Raw genomic sequence first — 16,320 nt, forward strand, 5'->3', positions numbered from 1 at the left:
ATTCCTCGATGACTAAGAGTTGGCCTGTCGGTGACCATGGTATGAATCAAGTTTACGAATGATCGCTTTTGCTTCAAAGTCTCAATAGGGAGTTAAAATATGCAGAAACACTCACCGTAATCAAGATTCCTCGTACAAGCACCAAGAAGGTTGACGATGTTAGGATGGTGACCGAGATAGACGAGAATTTTGAGTTCGCGAAGAAGGGCTTTCATGCAGCGAAGGCTGGCTGTTGGTCGTACCGTTTTGACTGCGACCACCGAAATCGCCTCGGGTCGACGGATCGTTTTCGCCCTGGCTTTCCAGACTATTCCGAATGAGCCACTTCCCAGTTCCTCGTCTATTTTGTGAAAAACATAAATGTTAGACCCCGTAAGGAGAACAATGTGACTGATTTCATGTACGCAAAGTATTGTATATGCTTATTGTCAGTGTGACAAATCAACTGAACATCACTGTCAAACGAAGTCCCAACGAGCTGATTCACGTTTCGAAAAAGTGAAAAATAGTTCAATACTTACCTGACAACGCATAATTATTTAACACTGCGACAACTACGATTAGACTCTTGAGAGGAATTCAAACTCAAATCACACGAAGCATTTACACAATATCTTCTGTCACAAAACTTACTTTTTCTACGGTGGTGATGATGACGAGAATACATACCAAGTTTCAGTAGCTTTCGTGGAAATTCCCATTTCTTATTGTAAGGTAATAAATCGGCTTGATCACTGATGGCAAGTTCTGGATTGAAAAAAATCGGTTCCTCCCAGTAGAAATAGGCGAGTCTTTCTCTAGCAATCTTCCGCTTCTTTGACTGACAATGAGACACGAAATATTCCGCGGCCATTATTTGTTTAAACTACAGAGAGTTCTTAGTAATTTTCTTTCATACTTTACTGTAAAACTGCCAGGTTCCCAGAACGATGAGAAGGAGCACAACTGTTCCTATCGGAGTTATCCATGTTTCGACTTGAGTCCCGGGTTCCTCATATGGAGTAATGTTTTCCCCATCTAGAGTATCAATTAATTAAGTTTAGTCGGATAGTTATACAGTATTTTATTTATCAAGATAAATAGCTCTGTTTCACGGACGTTATATGTATATTGTTTTCGTGTTCTCGAACACACGTTTTTCATACCTATGCTGTTGGTGAAAACCCCTCTCCGAACGTCACTCGAATAACAATCCGTACTAACGGCATTGAAGCAAGCTCTTACTTCCAAGTCATGGCTGGTTAAAGGCTGAAGTTTTCCGAGAACAAAATGAGTTTGCGTAGTATTTTGTGAATAAACAATCTTGCTCCCATTGTACGTGTAGTTGACTGATATTTGGTACACGTTTATGTGATCACGTAGCTCTTCTGTTGGAATCGGCCATTCGATAGCGATCGAATTTCTCGACTTCGATATCAAGGTGATGTTCGGAAAGTACGCAATGTCTGAGGAATAAATAGATTTCCATTAACCATCCAGGTGTGTACACGTCACAAGACATTTCACTGGATTGAACCGGACTGACTAACGGACATAGTCTTATATCGTGGACGTTTGTTGAACTTTCCTGGAATCTTTGAATCAATCAAGTTGAACTTCATTCCAATATGCATCGCTTTCCCGTGATTCGATTACCTACCTTTTTCCGTAGGGGTAACCCATCTGGAATAAGTGCTTGCGAGTCTTTCACCCGCGCCGACGACAACGACCTTGAACCAGTAGAAAGTGTTGCGTGTGGATTGCCTCACAACGTAGCCACTATAGTACTTGTTTCCTACAACTGGCACCGAAAACGTATCTTGCCAGTCACGAGAACCATTTTGAAAAGATTGTACCAGATGCGTGTCTCCTCGGGATTCCATGTCGAACCAGCGTAAGCAAATGAGCTTGGACCCGATGGTGTAGGCCTTTATTTGCAACGGTGATTCGTTGTCGACATCGAGACGAATGGATCCCCGGATGTAATCAAGTCTGTGATTCGTCGCCTCGCATTCGTACTTCCCAGTTTCCAAGTTTAAGGTGTGAATTGGATTTGACAAAGTTATCCTGATGTGAGTTTCGTTGAACTTTGACACACTGGAAACTTCGTCGAATTGTTGTCTGTCATAAGCCCAGAATTTTCGCCACTTGAAATTCGACAACCGATATCCAAAGAAGTCGCACGACAGAATGGTTGGATAGCTTCGCTTCGAATACACCGTTGCAGCATCTATGATTACATTTTCCGCGGGCACTGAAAAGAAGAAAGATAAGTTAATAACCAATAGACTTGATTTCTATTAATTCAAATTCAGTACGTTGAGTAGTGGACGTTATTCACATACATCGACAAGCTGTTTTGCCTTATAAAGGACAATTTATACTGTTATCACTTCTGTCTAACTATTCGTGCAAAGTCAATCTTACGTATCACTGTAACGAGCATTGTTTTACTAGTGCGCCAATCATCTGACATCCTCGCTTCACAGGTGTAACCGTATCTGCCTCCTTCCCTAGCATCTTCCACAATTACAGTCCAGCTGATCTCGTTGTCAGAATGATCGAGAGACCTGACGCGATTCCCTTTCTTGGTCCACCAACCCTCGTATCCCTGAACACTGATGCTGCAAGTGAACGAGGCATTGCTGTTTGTAGTAATATTTTTTTCATCTCGAGTGACGTCGATTGTCAGTACTGGAAACTCCGTATCAGGTTTTGAATGTTGCTCTTCACGTGAGTGTTGTCTTCCATCTGTAAAATCGTATTGTTCAGGTTCATTGTCGAACTTGACATTAACGCGGTGTTTTACGGTATCGTATCTCTAATTCGTATCCTGGTTATGATTACTTGTTATCGAAATCACTTTTTTCTGCATGTCAAAGGTGACTCAAGGTCTTGATAAAAGTCTAACCACCCGATTCCGTCATTCAATGAAATTTCTAAGGGTTACCCTTCGGTTTTAAGATAATCTAGCTTCCAGATCACCTATATTTTCTTACAAAAAATCACCGACCATGATAAATTTTCAGACAATCGATACCAATCAAACTCCGGTAGTGTTTCGTACCATGTAAACATTTTACTAGTGTGTAAGTCTCACTCACGTTCTCATCGAAACAATTGGAATATGTAACGATGGTTCACCTCACGTTCGTTCCATAAATTACGAATACTAAACTCAATCCTTACCTGCATCGCTGGTCATGACGCCTTCCATAACGGCACTTGCATGCTGGTCGGGACAGTAATCGTCGAAACAAGCTCGCACCTGCAGATCATAACTGATAGAAGGTGAAAGGTGCACAACCGCTTCATCATGGTATCCAGCCTTATACTTTTCCCAACGAAAATGTCTGTTTGTCTTGTTACTGTATTCGACTGATAGAAGATAGGCGTCAATGTATTCCCGCAGCTCTGGCGCTGGTTGCGACCATCTGATCGTTATTGTGTCCATAATTTGTCTCACAATCCGCACAGTTGGAACATAATCCAGTTCTGTACAGAAATTTCAATCTTTGTGAATATCTTACTCATTGAGCCACGCTGGGCTCGTAATTCCACTTCTTTCATAACCAATAAATGTTATCTGATAGGTACGACATGATTATTCTTAAGCTTTGTGACATGCATGTCTGGCGGGTTCGGAAAAAATATTTCAAGGCTTGAACCCGACCGGGATTCGAACCCGGAACCTTTCGCTTTCCGGGCAACTGTTCTGACCACTGAGCTACCCAGATCGTTACCGAAAAATCTTCCCGGACCGGTAACCGACTAGCTTTCGAAATGCCACGTTACATTTTATGAAAGGGAAGACTGATTTCTAAGATGAATAAGATAAAAAGTGTACCTTTCTCAAACGTTGAAACCCACTTTGAAAGAACGAAGGATTCTACCACACCATGAAAATTACGCCCGTATGAATCAAATATGATAGTGATTTGATAGAGAGTGAAATTTCTCAATCCACTTATGGCGTAGTGGCTTGCAACTGGATCAATGGATGAATTGAAAATTTGTCCTGGTCCGTGCCACTCATTTGTATTATCTGCCTTGTATTTAATTGTAAGTCCAACATATTCGTTATAGTAATTGGTAAAATTGCTAATGATATTTGTATAGTTCCAGTTGACGTAAATTCGATCTGTTCCAATCGCTCCGACCTTGCAAGGGACAAAATCAAATTCACTGACTCGGAGAATAATCTGCGCTGATACAAGTTGGCCGGAACTGTTCGCCTGGCATGTGTAATCTCCAGATTGGTCGGCCGTGACATTAGCAAATTCCAGTTTCATTGTAACATGAGTGTTGTTGTTCGACCAAATATTGGTTGAATTTCTTGAATTTCCCTTGTGTTGCCAGATGAAGCCTGTCATTTGATTCCCTATCACGTCACATGACAGAATTGCACGTTCGTGTGCCTCAACAATAACATGGGTACGACATGGAACTATCCATGCGGAACCTAAAAATGGCAATAAACAAAAACACGATCAGATTTAGTTAATATTTTTGTAGTTACACAAAATACAATTCCGGTTCGAGAACGTTTTCGAAATTTAAGTTCTTATGATACATTGACATAAGTAAATGCGTAAACCTTTATCGGACGTCGTCACCCATCTTGAAAAAGCGTAAGAGTCTTTGTTGGAGAACCGATCCCTCGGATTTGAAATTAGGCCCCTGAATTCGTATACGGTGTTGGGTTTCAATGCATTTACGGTGTAAGAATCTGTAGGAACAATTCGCTCCGGAGTGGAAAGTAAGGGTGTCCGTAGTCGTTGATTCGTACCATTTTCCCGATACTCAATTCCAAACGAATAAATGTGACTTGGGTAAAACAAGTCGAAGTTCCACTTTATGAGAACAGATTCTGGTTTATGAACTGCGACAGTCCAGATAAAATCATTTGGATAATCTCCGAGGTCGACAGGAATCCAAAAACGGCTAGTTGATGTTATTATTATGCATAAGTAAGCTCCATAGTCCTCGGTCGTGACGCTTGTGAAGTAAAGCTCCAGAGTAACGTGAGTTTCGTTATTTCGCCAAAACTTGCTTTTATTCGTAAAATTGTCAACATTCTCATAGCTTCCACCATTTCCCTTTTTCATCCACGTAAAATTTAACGGATGATCAGTTACAACTTTACACGAGAGAACTGCGGGTTCATTTGGTGTTGCAAAAACCATCCACGTATTGTGACTTAACCACACTAAAACAGATAAAAGGACAATTATCAGATCCAGCTGAGGTGAGGATGTTTTCGTCGGGTAACAAGAATCGCTTGTAGCCCAGTTGACTATAAAAAAATGTCGAACTTTCGATGGTATATTGAAAAAAATGGCATTTTTCACTCACGTCCATGTACAGATGCGGTGTGAACCAGGATACAACAAACAAATACCGAAAGAATCACGCGCATCTTTAAGTAAGATGATAATAATTACTATCCAGTAGATACTTGAGGGATTCTTGAAAATCACTACATTCTTTACAAACTCTGAACGTCGTTCTGCCACAGCTGAAAATGAAACTTATTCTGATGTAACTTCACTTGGTGCATAACGATATCTAACCGCAGCGTGTTCCGCAGTTCTCTTTGCGAAATGACCGCAATATAAGTATAAGCTCGTTTTTTGGTCTACGTTATCTCCATTTTTACTCAGAGAAAGCGCGACTTCAAGCAGAAATACTCAGTGCCTTGGTTTTGCTTTGAAATTCCCTTACGAATAGTTCCTCATAATGTGATCATCAGAACTTCGTGTCTGCGATGCTTCCAAAGTTAAAAACAAAAAAAAAAAAATTATTAGCAAATAACATGACGCGGAATCGCCTGTCAATTTGCACGTACAATGTTGATCACATTTGTATATCGGTACGGTGAATATATCGTAACACGCATCATCGATTCGTCAGGCATCGTCTGTTCTATCTATCGGGTGATGTTCGCAGGTCGATAAAAGTTCTGAAAAATGCATATTTTTTAATTGGCTTAATGTTTCAAGTACTATTCGAATTCCGTTCGAAGGGTTATCAAAGCTCAACTTGAAGACAAAACCTTGTACGCCTTCGCTTATCGACACAAGTCGAAATGTTCTCGGGTGTTTGCGTAGATTGTAATTGTCGGTCAACTGTAACAACGTACTCCTTTGATCATTAGATGGCGTAGTCATCTTCCATTACTCGGTCTTAAGTTCGATCCAACGGCCCATCGTTGTGGTACGGCAAAGCCAAGAATATATAATACATGCATCGAATAATCGCGTCTAATCTGTCTACATCATCGTACCCAAAGGTACAGTCGAAAAATTGAATATTTCCTTTGCAATTTCTCTTTTGTTGGTCCTACGCTATTTTTGATATCTTTTTCGTATTCCTGAGGGTCGAATTAGTGGAAAAAGAGTCCTGCGAAACGATTCTGACATGAAAAGCTTCCGTGCTCTGAAAATTGCAAAAAAGCAAGTCCAAGTTTGGGCAACCCTGTGGATTTTTACAGTCCATTTTTGGAAGATACTGAAATCGATTCAATCATATCCTATATCGACGTCATTTTTCGAGAGGAATCCACGCTCGCTAATAATTGAAATCCTTGTATTTTGGTTCACGCCAAATGGTTAACATTCATTTTTCTAACTTAGGACCAGAGCTTTCGGCACAGATCGCATATTTATGAAACGAAATTTTTATGAAATCCTTCGTAACCTTCTTCGTTGCGACTGATGTGAGAAAATGTGAAACAAATTTTTATGAAATTATTCCATCGCGCAAAGTATTCACTGATTTATGGATATACAGTAAAAAAACAATTGATATTTTCCTCCTTCCTTGGCTTCCAATAAGCTATTTACCAACTATTCGTCTACGTTTATTTCACTGTCGTCTCCTTTGTTTTTTCCACTTCAATTTTTTCTTCGGTTGTAAACCAACGTAATCCAACTTGACGAAATCTACATTGCATAATTACCGATAATTTCACGATGCTGGTAGAAACAATCAAAGGTCAAGTTTCTGCAATCACAAAAATGTCAATTAGTTGTGTGGGTCTCATACTTGCAAATAAAAATTTTGCCAAGTGGGAAACAAATATGGCACAATTTTTCAAACAATTTTCATGCCGTACGTACGCAGAAAAAAGTACATACATTTTTTTCCCAAATTCACGCATTGGGTACTCAAATTTACACGCGAAATATATTTTACATGTACTGTATCGTGTATGTAATAAGTTAACCACAACGGAGTATTTACATTATTTACAACATTATCAAGTACAGTGTTATCAAATTTTTTAACGGACGCGCATTTGTCATTAATTAATTGAGTAAGAAATTTGTAAGATCAGCTGTCCTCGTCATTCATGTGAACAAATTGACAGAAACGCGATCAAACTCGATCTTCGAATAGTTTTGCAAACTTGCGAATGAGGAATTTTATCAATCAAATCAATTGTCGAATCAACTGATTACGATATTTCGACAATCGTTGTTTTGATTTTAGTTTCTTCACAAAAGCAATAATTCAAACGTCGTACCGATAAGTTAGTTCGTTTAATAAGATTCACGAGTCAGTTGTTTTATCAAAGTTATCTAAGTGAGTATATATATATGTATATATCAGGTCCTAACGTTGTATTATTTATTTAATTACGAAATTTTTTATCAGAAACAATTGACTATTTATTGTTACTTATTGTTAACCGTTTTCATCCGATTACATAATATCATGCTCACGTTTAAAATATCAATCATGTTGTTGGATTAATTCGCTAATATTAGAGCAACTTTTTTCACTATTAGCGAGCAAAATAATGCTCACATATTATCGCACGATATTGCAAAGATAATAACACCACAACTTCATCGTCATGCATTTTCGGTTACGGACGTCAATTAGCGGTCTCAAAATAATCAACATACAGGAAATTATAATGCATAGCAATATAGCTTTACCTTATTTTTATAAATTCTTTTGTATAAAAGATTTGAAATGAAACGCCAAGCGTAAATTATTTAATAACAGTTGTATTGAGTTGTTTAATCGATGTTGAATTAATCGTCGTATAATAAATTCGCGATGATGTGAATATCAAACGAAGAGACGCACGATATTTGCCGCTTTCTTAATATAAGAAAGAGAAAACAAACGTATAAATTGTAGGCTATGAAAAAATTTAGATAAATTATAGTATCGTTCAACGATAAGTAAAAAGTTTGAAATACGTTCTCTATTCTTAAATGATAATAATTGATATTTAGTATATTTATAATTATGTTATATATAGTTTGCAATTCCAAGTTAGCAACTTATTTCACATAAACTTCTATCAAAGATTCATGAAACTTCGATTTGTTACATTGTACCAATACATCGACTATTTGTGCATTGCGTTTATCGTATTATTGGGTAATATTAAAGGTAACGTATTTAAACATCAAGTGCCCCTAATCGAATACGCATATATTACACTCTGCCAAAAAAATTGTGCTGTCGAATTTAACACTGCTCATTCGATATGTTGCAGCGGACGCAAAGTGAGAACGATTCCAAGAGTTTTTAATGAAATCGTTTCATATTTGAGGGTTGCACAATTAAAAATCGCATGTTTTTCAACGATTTATATCGTTTTCAGAAATTAAAATTTATTGCTACAACCTACCACGTTATTATTACAATTTGTTGTTGCATTATTTGTCTCTGGCACCGTGAAAATTGGATGTATTTTAAAAAACGTAAAATCGTTTCGGATAACATTTTCGGAAAAATTTTTCATCGTTTACTCTTTTTCTTCGTACTGTCCATTATCCCAAAACTGAAACTTGTCATTAGTTATAGTTAAATAACCAAAAGACCGTTACGTGTTCTTGAAGAAACAAAAATCAACCCTTTAAAAATTGCATTTAACGATTATAATACTAAATGAATATCACCAACAGCTTTGAAGTATCATATGTCACGTATTTCATTAAATTTCAATAATAAAGCAATAAATTTTAATGTCTGAGAATGACACGAATCGGTTCAAAACACACACATTTTTAAGTTCCACGACCCCAAAATTGGAAACGATTTCAACAAGTCCTTTCCGAATCGGTTTTATTTTGTGTCCTCTGTAATATATTGAATGAGCAGCTTCAAATTTGACAACACAATTTTTTTCGGACACAGTCTAGTATATATCCGCAATATTACATACCTACTTATCATACGTAATATATTTACATTAACACTGTTTTTTTTTTCGTGGTAAATACATCATTCAAATTCACAGTCAAACTTCTTCACCGCAGAATTCGTTATAATTAGTCAATTTATACTTATCGTCCAGCCGATTTGAAATGTGTAGCACATCGATACTATGTACAATATAATCACCGATACCGTAATTGGCGATTTATTGGAGAAAAATTATTTATTTTCAATCTATCAATTCTTTAGATTTTTCTCTTTTTTACAATTGCAGAACCGTTTAAGGTTATGTTCTCACAGTTCTATGAAACTGTTTTACCGATTTTGTTCGTGAGTGAAATTTTTCTTCGAAAATCGTTGAATTTTTATCTCCAAATTACCACGAAAAATTGAGAACCAACCGGCTTAGAAAGAATTATTTTTATAATTCTTTTCTGTTTCGAGATTGCTGTTATGGTCAGTTTTTCACATTTATATTATCATGGCTACCGGTCATTTTATTTATCAGTATGCTTATCGTTAATAAATTGTTGAATTTATCGATATAAATGTATGCGTTACATGTATAAATCTATCAATTTGTTCATGTTACATAGTCAAGTTACGTTTTCAACGTATGGCGTAATACAACGTGTTATATGTATGTACATGTATAATATTTCGGAATTGGCAGTCGTTTACATAGATCTTCAACCAAATATCGTGTCAATGTTTTCTACATTATAGATACATTCGTTGAATTATTTAATATATTTCTTTATCGATTTATTGTTTCTTAACATATCAATTATTTTATCACCTATAATAATTACAAATATATTTTACACACCTAGTAATTAATTACAATACGAATTCATTGCATTCTGTACATTTTCCTAATATTCGCTACGTTTTCTCATACCTATATCATATATTTACAAGTTTTATGAGTTCACGAATTAGGAGTCAGTTTCCGTTTCATCGCGAAATCGGAATTTCTTTGGTACTTCGAACTACCCAAAGATTAATATTATTGGTATGTATCTAATGTGTTGAAAAAGATCTTATCACTTCAGCTCAAAAACTAATTTCAACGATTATCGACCTCATTTACATTACGCAACTGTTTGTTTTTCTTCTTTATTTATTACATTCCCTTATCGCTGTATTTTGACTTTGAAATAGGGGAGAACGTTACTTATAATACGTAACAAAGCAATCGACCACTGTACACTTATAAGAAGTTTCTTAGAATTTAGCGAGTGGACGAAATCAATTGTTGTATTTTACTACTGTATGAGAAGAATAAGAAAAATAAAATAAAAATGAAACGAATCATAACTGATAATAAATGAGAACTCTGTGAGTTTGTTTCTCATTTTACCCACAACGTGAAATCCCTCAGAATATTATATTTAAAAATAATATTTTTCAACTGATCAAGGTAAAATAAAGATGAGTAAATAAATAATAACCATTAAAAATAACAGAGCAAAAACAATGACTTTTTTGCTCATTTGAACCACAAGTCGATCGTTTGATTCTGATTTATTGTGTACTTTTTAGGTACACGTGTGGACACAGATTCTGAGTCGGCAAATTTTTCGCCAAGTCGGTAAGATCGGTAATGCAGATTTAGCCCGAAATGCCACTGCCGGCCGGTTACTACGGGATTAATCTGCATTACCGACGTAACCGACGTAGTTGCCGACCGGTCGATCATTACCGGCTGACTCTACGTTACCGAGGTAACTGACTTGTCCAAAAATTAGCTTTTTTAGAATCCGTGTGCATATGCATACATAAAATCACCTTTTCATGTATTACTACGTGGCCTGTTACGTGCAATTCAGTATATTTCAGTATTTTTCTAAACTTTTGGTAGAGATTTCGCCGCAGCAGCTACGAGGGTCATGGCGATGATGATCCGTCGAGATTCCCTCGAACTCCGTGACGATCCTGCAACCTGATTCGGAGCCGGCGACGGGGCGCTTTTTCTGGTATTTGCCGTCACGGAATCGCTCCGCCATCGCATCACGTATTGAGGAGCCGTGCGACTTAAGGCTTGCAACCTGAGTGAAGGTTTACAGAGATTAGTGAGGATGAGTGATGGAGCGTCGTTCGCACAGTTTTGAAGCCTTCAAGGCGACAGCAGAATCGAATCCCAAAATTTTCATAGATATTTTCGCGATATTCATCACGGAATTTGAAGAAATTTGATTCTATAATATTTTGAGAGACGTGACCAGAAATTGTTAGATTTTAACGTTGATTTTACAAATTATCAACCGGCATGAAAGAATTTAAAAAAAATTGGAACGATTCAAAAAGATAAAGAGGAAAATAATTATCGAATGTACATGCAAATTATTTGAATAAATTTGTCCCGTAATCCGATCAATGGACAAATTAAGCGACTAACTATTTTGGAAAATGTATCAAGTTTGATTAGATTTTGGAAAATAAAATGTGTTGACCGTTAATATGTTATGTAAGGTTTTAAAATATTGAGAACCCATACCACAATTGTACATACGATAAAATTACTGAACAACAAAATTACTTACCGAACTACAACGGTGTTCATTTTCCAAGGCAGAGTGAAGTTTTTGTGACGATCCCGCGAGCAGAAAGTATGCAGTCTAGGACCAGCAGGATCACCGCTGCTGCTGTACTCATGTATCGTTAGGTTCCAGGCTGTGCAAGGTTCTGAAAATTTATAGAGATTTACAGAGATTTAGAATGTCGCAGAAGGTAATGAAGTATTGGTTAACAAAATTCGTCACTCTTCACTCTAAGATAAAAAATGATTTAAAATAATGAATGGTGCTGTCCGTTGAAATCTCTGTTTTTAATTTGATTCGGTAAATTCGTATAAAAATATGCCCAGTAAATACGGTGAATTTTTTTTCGAAATCTCACTTTGTAAAAGTGAGATTTTATTTATTTTTAAAAGAACTTGTTCCAAAGTATTCACTCGATTTGAGATAAAATAATTCTATAGTTATTATGAGTTACACATTGCTGAAAGTAAAAGCGTTTGATATACGTTCAATGAAAAAGGATATCAACAATTGGATATAATTTTCAATTAAATAAAAACTTTTTTTAGCCGTGTGATATAATAATAAAACAATTCATTGTACTGTATAAAATTTTGACGAGGCTCGTTGGACTCTCGAGCCAATTGTGTTAGTGTGTTAAAAATGATAAAAATGACGGTGGAATGTCCGGAAGATCGAAATCAGGTATTTCTGTTTCGACTATAGTGAAATTTTTACTCCCATCTGCAGTGCAGTTTATACAGCAGGCAAGGCGATAAATTTTTATGAATTTCAGCACACGTTGGTAAGACCGGCGAGATTAGGATCGAGACTTTTGCCCCAGAGCCAACTTTCCCCTTCGGCCCCCTTTTGCCGACGCTTCCACTGCAGCGAAATGCGGAAGACGGGAGGTGAAGCAAAGCGCCGCGTCGCATCCCGTCGCCAAGACTCCCGGAACCGGAAACGGGTTTAATATACTTCGGTCTCTCGCCTCCCGGGCCGCTGCAGGGGGATTCCCCCGATTAGGGAGCCCGCTTTTACCTCGAAATACCCCACTCCCCCCCCCCCTTCGCACGCCGCTCAAACCCCAGCGTCTTTCATCCCCCAATCTACGCTCTCCATCGCCGACAATTGCGGTCAGGTCTCGACTGTTTCCAAAGATTAATTCCCCGCCCCTCTGCCACGTTAATCGACAACGTGATTATCGTTATTTTTACGATTATGATTATTATTGCCATATTATTACCTTTGTTATTATAATAATTATTTTAATGCAGGTGTTTATGTTTATTCGGTACCGTAAGCGGCTCTTAATGCCGCGTTATTTCGTAGAAATGTATCCTGAGCAATTCAACACAGGTCGATCCACGTACGTTTATGCAATTCGGAGTTCATAAGGTTACTCGATGTTTACTCTTAGGGTCAACGATTGGTAAGAGTGGGAAGTTTACCCATCGGTAACTACACTAAGACAAATGTCGAACGGTAAGATGGATATTAGTTGCCGCAATTCAGGCGGATGTCGATAAGACTGTAAACTGAATAGTATAAATGCAGGCGGATTCCGATGAGGCTGTAACGTGAATAGCATAAATGCAGGCGGATTCCGATAAGACTGTAGCCTGAATAGCAGAAATGCAGGCGTATACCGATGCAAATTAATTCTGAATTGCGTAAATGCAAACGAATTTACCCCGTATTGAATGATGCATGGAAATCTCCATATGAAACGACCCGGTATAATCAAAACGGTGCATTTGAATGTTTCAGAGTTTTTTCTTATTACTCAGTTTTTTCTGACTACAACATTGCCGTGAAATAGACGTACTAAAATTGTTCTGGACGAAGGACCTAAAAGAGGAAGAAAAAAAAAAAAAACACTAAACCATTTACAATCTAAAATTCAGTGGCTACAATCCAATCATTTCTTGTAAAAAATATCGCGTTTTGATCACGCTTTGTTTGAATAGTATCCCTCTATTCGCAATCACATTTCTCTTGAAAACCATGTTTCTCTGCGCATTCAGGTCTTGAAACATTTTTTTCTCCGTTTCTTAGATCTCGAATTCCAAAATTGTAACCAGACTTGACGAATGGGAAGAAAATTGAAAATTGAAAACTGAAAATTGATGGAAAGACAAAAATTAAGATAATTGGAACTCACTGCTTTGATTCGATTCGACTTCGACGGTGAGTTGCCGGTCTGTTTGGGAGTCAAGTACCCAGGTACATTTCTGCTGATAAAATCTGTTGAGCTTGACAATCTCATTGGCGAGATCACCGCTGGTAACTTCACCCTGGGGTCTGGTGGTCGAATGATCGCCGCAGAACGCGTCCTCGGTAAATCTGTAGGTGGCCTTGAAGTCAAGGCCACCTCTCGACGATCTGGACCACTCGATGTAGACCGGCGTCCAACTTCGCACTCCCACCGGAAGCCAGTCCTTAACCGAGGAACAGGAAAAAACGGGTGATCAAAAACGGGGAGGCGGACGGAAATTCATCGGGATGTCGAAAAATGGCGTACGGGCAAATTCACTGACGATAAAAGAAAAAAACAACGCTCAGTGTGGCGTAGAGGCAGATCTAAAATGTCTCGATACGTAATCAAAAATTCGTGGATTTCGAATGTCGTAAAATTTGAGCTTGCGAGAACTCGGGAACGGCGTATCGAAAAATCGTGAAATAAATCAGGGACACTACTCCGAAGGTGGCTGACTTGACGTGTAATGTCCCACGTATATATCGGCAAAAATATAGTTCTAAACGAGGCTGCGTCGTACCTGATAGCTTCCGCAAAGGCAGCTGACGATGTGACCGGTTTCGGAAACGAGCTGTAGATGATCAATTTCATCGAGGGATCTGTTCGCGAAGCATCGACATCCGCTGTCTCCGCACTGCGTGTCGCAGGCGCTGTTAGATATCCGTTTGTTGGTGCTCTGGAGCTGCGGTAGGGATGTAAAGCCGGAGGATGAGAAGATTGAAAAATTATCGGACAATCGCCGTAGGGGGGAATAAAAAATACTCACGGTTATTATAACCGACTGATTGGCCGCCGGTATGAAATGCTGACGACATTTCAGCGGACCCTCCAAAGAAAAGAGCCGGTGGGGCGCCGGGTGAACGACTGAACCATTTTTTGGTGAACTCAGGCCGAAGTATTCAACGTCACAAACACTCGCTGGCTGCTGCGTACCACCCTCTCTTTCTGCGAATGCAACAAGGAAAAAAAACATCCTTTAACATTGCTGCAGAAAAGTTATAACCAGACAAGGGCTGCGATGTGATCAATCGATTTATTGTTTTTGGAGTTATTTGGTCATTTGATTTAAAAAATTCGGTTGATTCTAGTGAAATACATTTCCATGAACCAGTAAACAAGGTCAAGATATGTCGCTACAAATTTAAACAGAGTAAAAATAGTAAACAAGAGTCGTTTTCGAGTAAAAGAAACTGCGAGCTTTCGGATAAAAATGTTATATTTGAGGTTATAACTGAGGAGTGTATATAAAAAAAAAAGACGGTTTTCATGTGAAAATGGTGCATTACTTTTACAATTCGTGGAAAACGAGTCTAAACGGATTTCACAATTGAAAATATCAGACCTTTTTACATCGAAAACTCCTTGCATGACGATATTCCAAAAATTCGAATGAAAGGATCGATCTGGTCGAAGTTAAAAATTTATCGAGGTTTTTTTTTCCAAACCGTACTATCTGGATATTCAACAATAACGAAATTTTCAAATTAAGTTCATAATTTCGTTTTAAAACTTGTCCAAGGAAGCGAATTTCGATGAGAAGTATTCGAACCGCGTGTAATATATTTTAATTCCAGTCTTATCCGCAAGACGGGGGGTAAAATAATTCTTCGCACCCCGTTGGAAACAACTTGTGAAGTAGCTAGCGGGACAAGTTTTATCTCAAGGGACCCACTATTCTCGTTCCGGGTTCTCTGCCTCCTATCTTACGCCAAGTAAACCGTATCACCGGGTTTTTCAGCTACATATCACACGCGAAATGGGGATGCGAGCTCGTTTTGTTACGCCTCATATTCCAAAAGTGTAACGCAGCTCTTTGCGTCACAGGAAGTACATAAATAAAGGTTCGCTAGGCGATAAATTTGTATAGGCAACATTCTTTTCAATTTTTTCTTCGTATTTCTTCCGTCGTGTCGTTCTCCAGTTTCTCAACACCCTAACTCCGCTTCAATTCTCATCTCACTTCTGACAGAATGTCAGCCCGCCATTTCCGATTCGGAAATAACGATCGGAAACTAGTTGACCGAGTGCTTCGACGCTTCGTTTATTATAGACGCGAAGGCAGGAAGCTGGGATTGAACTTCAGACAGCTCGAGTGACTCACGTCTGAGATCTGCCTCAAACATGTGTCACGGAATATTTTCAGTCGCGAAATCGTCTGCATTGATTTTGACACGATTTCGCACTGACTAACAATTTGATCTATTTTCATTCCGACATGGATGTTCGCTGTGGGAAAATTGGAAAGATGATTAACCACTGGAAGATGAAGTTTCGCCTAAAATTCGGGCTCTTTTCAAGTGGAAATTGAAATTTGGCTAAACGGTTTGGCAGAGTTAATGTAAGATATTTAGGAAAAGAGAAGATGAAATTTGAAAC

At 38.1% G+C, this 16,320-nt stretch overlaps 2 protein-coding genes across 2 annotated transcripts in view; both read right to left on the reverse strand.

The window, feature by feature from the left end:
* Nucleotides 1–77: 77 nt before the first annotated feature.
* LOC124182617 lies at nt 78–5,615 on the reverse strand. The gene is made up of 10 exons (XM_046570112.1): nt 5,335–5,615; nt 4,577–5,188; nt 3,827–4,441; nt 3,169–3,474; nt 2,407–2,730; nt 1,640–2,233; nt 1,146–1,445; nt 899–1,017; nt 670–820; nt 78–340 (listed from the first exon to the last, which is right to left on the reverse strand). The coding sequence occupies exons 1-10, from the start codon at nt 5,396–5,398 to the stop codon at nt 93–95; spliced, it is 3,333 nt and encodes a 1,110-aa protein (XP_046426068.1). The 5' UTR covers nt 5,399–5,615; the 3' UTR covers nt 78–92.
* Nucleotides 5,616–7,498: 1,883 nt separating this feature from the next.
* The window catches only part of LOC124182618, a 203,801-nt gene continuing 194,979 nt past the window's right edge, over nt 7,499–16,320 (reverse strand). Inside the window, exons 14-18 of the mRNA XM_046570113.1 lie at nt 14,711–14,889; nt 14,465–14,626; nt 13,849–14,125; nt 11,709–11,850; nt 7,499–11,213 (exon numbers count right to left, since the gene is read on the reverse strand). Coding sequence (XP_046426069.1) covers nt 11,012–11,213; nt 11,709–11,850; nt 13,849–14,125; nt 14,465–14,626; nt 14,711–14,889 — 962 coding nt within the window. The 3' untranslated portion in view covers nt 7,499–11,011. The remainder of the gene's footprint in view (nt 11,214–11,708; nt 11,851–13,848; nt 14,126–14,464; nt 14,627–14,710; nt 14,890–16,320) is intronic.

Source organism: Neodiprion fabricii, chromosome 5, assembly GCF_021155785.1.
Source record: "Neodiprion fabricii isolate iyNeoFabr1 chromosome 5, iyNeoFabr1.1, whole genome shotgun sequence".
Classification (NCBI taxonomy): domain Eukaryota; kingdom Metazoa; phylum Arthropoda; class Insecta; order Hymenoptera; family Diprionidae; genus Neodiprion; species Neodiprion fabricii.